The sequence below is a fragment of the Sinocyclocheilus grahami genome, unplaced genomic scaffold (genome assembly GCF_001515645.1).
Source record: "Sinocyclocheilus grahami isolate Dianchi unplaced genomic scaffold, SAMN03320097.WGS_v1.1 scaffold641.1, whole genome shotgun sequence".
Classification (NCBI taxonomy): domain Eukaryota; kingdom Metazoa; phylum Chordata; class Actinopteri; order Cypriniformes; family Cyprinidae; genus Sinocyclocheilus; species Sinocyclocheilus grahami.
Window position 1 is genome coordinate 7681 of NW_015505820.1, and position 4061 is coordinate 11741.

At 36.2% G+C, this 4061-nt stretch overlaps 1 protein-coding gene across 1 annotated transcript in view; it reads left to right on the plus strand.

Annotated features, from left to right (window-relative positions):
- The first annotated feature begins 290 nt into the window (after positions 1-290).
- The window catches only part of LOC107558320 (arf-GAP with SH3 domain, ANK repeat and PH domain-containing protein 1-like), a 33932-nt gene continuing 30161 nt past the window's right edge, over positions 291-4061 (plus strand). Inside the window, exons 1-4 of the mRNA XM_016241974.1 lie at positions 291-416; positions 1024-1073; positions 1353-1482; positions 3502-3587. Coding sequence (XP_016097460.1) covers positions 291-416; positions 1024-1073; positions 1353-1482; positions 3502-3587 — 392 coding nt within the window. The remainder of the gene's footprint in view (positions 417-1023; positions 1074-1352; positions 1483-3501; positions 3588-4061) is intronic.

The window sequence follows — 4061 nt, forward strand, 5'->3', positions numbered from 1 at the left end:
TTTTTTGTTTTTTTTTCAGGTGACGTAAATTTCTCTTAAGGTCTTATGAGACAATGCTGTCTCACAGTTGGTCTCATCTTGTTACTTGAGTCCAAACTATCTGGCCTCTTGGGTCTGAAACATTAATGTTGATTAATTTAAAAGATCTGTCCCGGAGTATCGGGTGACAATGCAGGTCTACTCATCCTAATGCAATTGTGTCTCTCTCAACGGGCTCTTTGTGCAGATGGCTGTATTTGATATGTTTTCTCTTATTTCTTCTGTGCTGTGCTTATGTTGTGCCAAGTGTCATGTATCGTATTAAAACAGTCTCTGCTCTGTTTCACCATCTTTTCCTGCAGCTCCAGAGTCTGAGTCATAATGTGATCTTCACACTGGACTCCCTGTTGAAAGGCGACCTGAAAGGCGTGAAGGGGGTGAGAAATATTTACAGACCTTCTCATAGACCATCAGACACGCAGAGCCTAAATACACATGCAGATGCATGCACACGTTTCTCTACAATTGTGCTTTCATACCAAGCCAGAAACATAAACAATATCTAAAAAGAAGATGTTGTAGACCCGTTGAAGTACTTGGAAGTGCCTTTGTGTGTAAAGCTCTATTCAAGTAAATGGCTTCATGACATCACAAACTAAACTAGCCCACTGCCGTTTTAATGTAATGCACTGAAACTGAGCGCGGTCAAGTGCGGCTATTTGTAATGTCCTGCTTATCAGAAGATCAGCAGTCTGACTACCACACCAGGAGTCAATCAGAGCCCACTAATGGATCTGTCATTTACCACAAGTAATGGTCATGGTGCTCCAGATATTCATCACAATAATGATGTTATGAGGATGTTACAGTCCTAAATGTGCTGTTTACTTTACTGCTGGAAAAATATCTTCCCTCCACAATGATGCAGATGTGTTAGCTCTGTCTTTGTCATTGGATTTTGGGTGTGACATCTGCTTTGTTGTAAACATGAGGGAGTCTAATTACTTTCACCTGACTCGTTACTATTTTTCCATTTTTTTCCAGGACCTGAAAAAACCCTTTGACAAGGCGTGGAAGGACTACGAAACCAAGTTGTACGTTTGCTTTATGCATGTTAGCTGAGTGTGTCTGTATACACATTTGTCTATTCATACAGATTATTTTCTGTCTGTCGGCTTTTGCAATTATCAGATGCATTTTACAGTAATCTAAAAGCGCCATCAAAAAGCATGAGCAAAATCATTTTCTCCTCCACAGATGTGAGATTAATGCAAAATAAACACGACAATCTGTTTGCCAGCTCAGATGAGCTTGTTCTAGTTATACAAATATTTTTATTGCTTTTTATGGTCACATTTCTTGCAATCTTACAGTACAAAGATCGAGAAGGAAAAACGTGAGCATGCCAAGCAGCACGGAATGATTCGAACAGAGATCACTGGTGCTGAGATCGCTGAGGAGATGGAGAAAGAACGGAGGCTTTTTCAACTACAGATGTGTGAGGTCTGCAGTGCACTTGAGCTGGTTGGAGAACCTGTAATATGTCATAGTTGATATTGTTTTTTTTTCTTCTTTATTTGGTTTTTGTTTTTCTAAATTAATTAAATTATTTAGAATAAACCGTTTTTAACATAATATTAATTTATATCTACATAAACAGGTCATTTTGAGTGCTGTTAGATACAGACAGTTGTGAAAAAAAATCATCAAACACAATTCTGGACACATCACAGTATATGGCCATTGCACACTTGCGTGTTGCTGTACAGGACATGAATGAGAATTAAGCTGATTTAAGACCCATCCAATATTACTAAAATACGGCATCTTTAGTATTTTCAGAAGAGAATAGCAAGAAAAGAATGTTTTAGTTTATTCATATTGTGCTGATTACATGTATATTGGAATATTTCAGTAGCTGTGGGACATTTAAATACCTTTTCTAGGTTAAAGGCTTGACCAGAATATGGAGATTATTCTGAGAATTTTATATACAGTATGTACATGGTCAGGGATTTTTTTTCTACTAATGCTCCCACTACCCAAAAAACTTTGTTGTTTGGACAGCTGAGAGATCTGTACATTATCATTACAGTCTTTTTTGTAATGGTCAGTGAGTAATCATTCATTCGTTCATCAGCATGGGTTTACTTGTGACTTTATCAAACGGTTTTGCTAATGACATTAACATTTAATAAACAGCAGCCAATCAGAGCCCTTTAATGGATCTACACCAATTACCCCAGGTTGCTGTCACATCATCAGCTGTTGTGATTGGTACTTCTAATATAAATCTGAATTATGTAATGCTGTCAGCTCAGTGCTAATGGCCTTTTTATCTTATGTCTCGAAAGATTCCCTTAGCATTAGAGCAGATGGCTCAAATTGTGATGTTTCATAATCATCAGTGTTGTATTTATTCATTAGGGAGGATAGCTGTGGGTTATTTAACATGTTGATGAATTGTGTTTGTCAATAGGAATTGCATTTTGAATTTATTTCATTCTCCATCAAGGGTTTGCGACTGCGAGGGGTAGATGTAATGTTAGGTATCTTAGGAAAAAAGAAACCTCAGGTTGCCTTTCAGATGGTATTGGACCAAGTCACTTGATAAAATCTAATATTTAAATTAAATTCTAATTTTTTCATTTAATTAAGCACTAATGTAGAGGAGGCAGTGGTATATTACTGAAAGTCTGGATTGTCTAGACTAAAGTATTAAATAGTCAGAAGACTAAAGGAAAGACTAAAGGAAAGCTTTCTTGGTGGTTACACAAGTAAGTTTATTTTTACTCAACAAGACATCTAATTTAAGTAAAATCTAAAGATGAGAGCAATGAATAATTTATTATGCAGTGAGGTGACTCATTCAGATACATGAAGTATCGAAGGAAATGACAAACTCTAGTGAACACATACCACATACCTACTGTATGCATTATGAAAACAAAGATGTGCACGCACCCTAACTTAATTAGGAAACTATATACTCTTGTGTGTCTAACATTGTTGACAAAATTGTGGTTATGGGTTTAAAGATTATGCACAAATATATTCACACACTCTAAGATGAGCAGAATGTGTGCCATTTCACCCCAAGATATATTCAGACATGCCAGGGATCAAAAGGACAGATTATGTTTCTGAGCATAGCCAAAAACTGGCGTGACTTTGAAAGGTGTTCTGGAATATACCTTTCTGGGCTAAATCAGGATTACAATGATGTTTAATTCATTTGTTTTGTGGGCTTGGTTTGTCACTGCGTGTTCTTTTCAGATTTAAAAGATGACATTTTTGTCCTCTGTAGTTGCCTCTAAATTAACAACAGTTAATGGTTTAATTTAATATTTAGGCTACATTTAAATATGTGCTATGGAATGGACCTGTAATTTTCCCTAGAATAATTTTGAATAATCCATTTCAAATAATATAGCACTTAAGGTTTCACAATCACTGAATATCTTTTGTTCTACTGTTGGGATACTAAACTGTGTTGTGACCAAAGTCTGTCTCTTTTTGCAGTACCTAATCAAAGTGAATGAAATAAAGACAAAAAAAGGGGTTGACCTCCTTCAGAACTTGATCAAGTATTACCATGCACAGTGCAAGTAAGTGCCATTTGCTTTCCGATGTGTTTTTACCACGAAAGACATTTGCAATATCAATATACTAGATAAATAAGTCTGCTTAAATCCAAATCCTTTAAGGTCATACAACTATCAACATAAATGTGTATTTGACGTGTGATTGTTAATGGTCGATACTGGAAGTGTTATTGATCCATGTAACCTAAGTGTCACTGTCCTGAAAGTCTGAAAAAGTGATGAGCTGAAAGAGAGAACTGAAAGTATAGCACTTTTTTTTCTTCTCAGTCTCTAAAGATTAAGGTTATTTTGAGCTAGTGTTGCCTTTGACCTGTAGATACATCAGCAGAAACCTGCAAGCTTACCTTGCACTTCAAGGTTTTGATTGGTCAGATGTAAGACTGTCAAAGTTAATGTTTGTGATTAATGTGATTGTGTTCTGACTTATCAGATTTGGCAGAAATATAAAAGTTCCTGGTGTAGCAACCATTCATCACT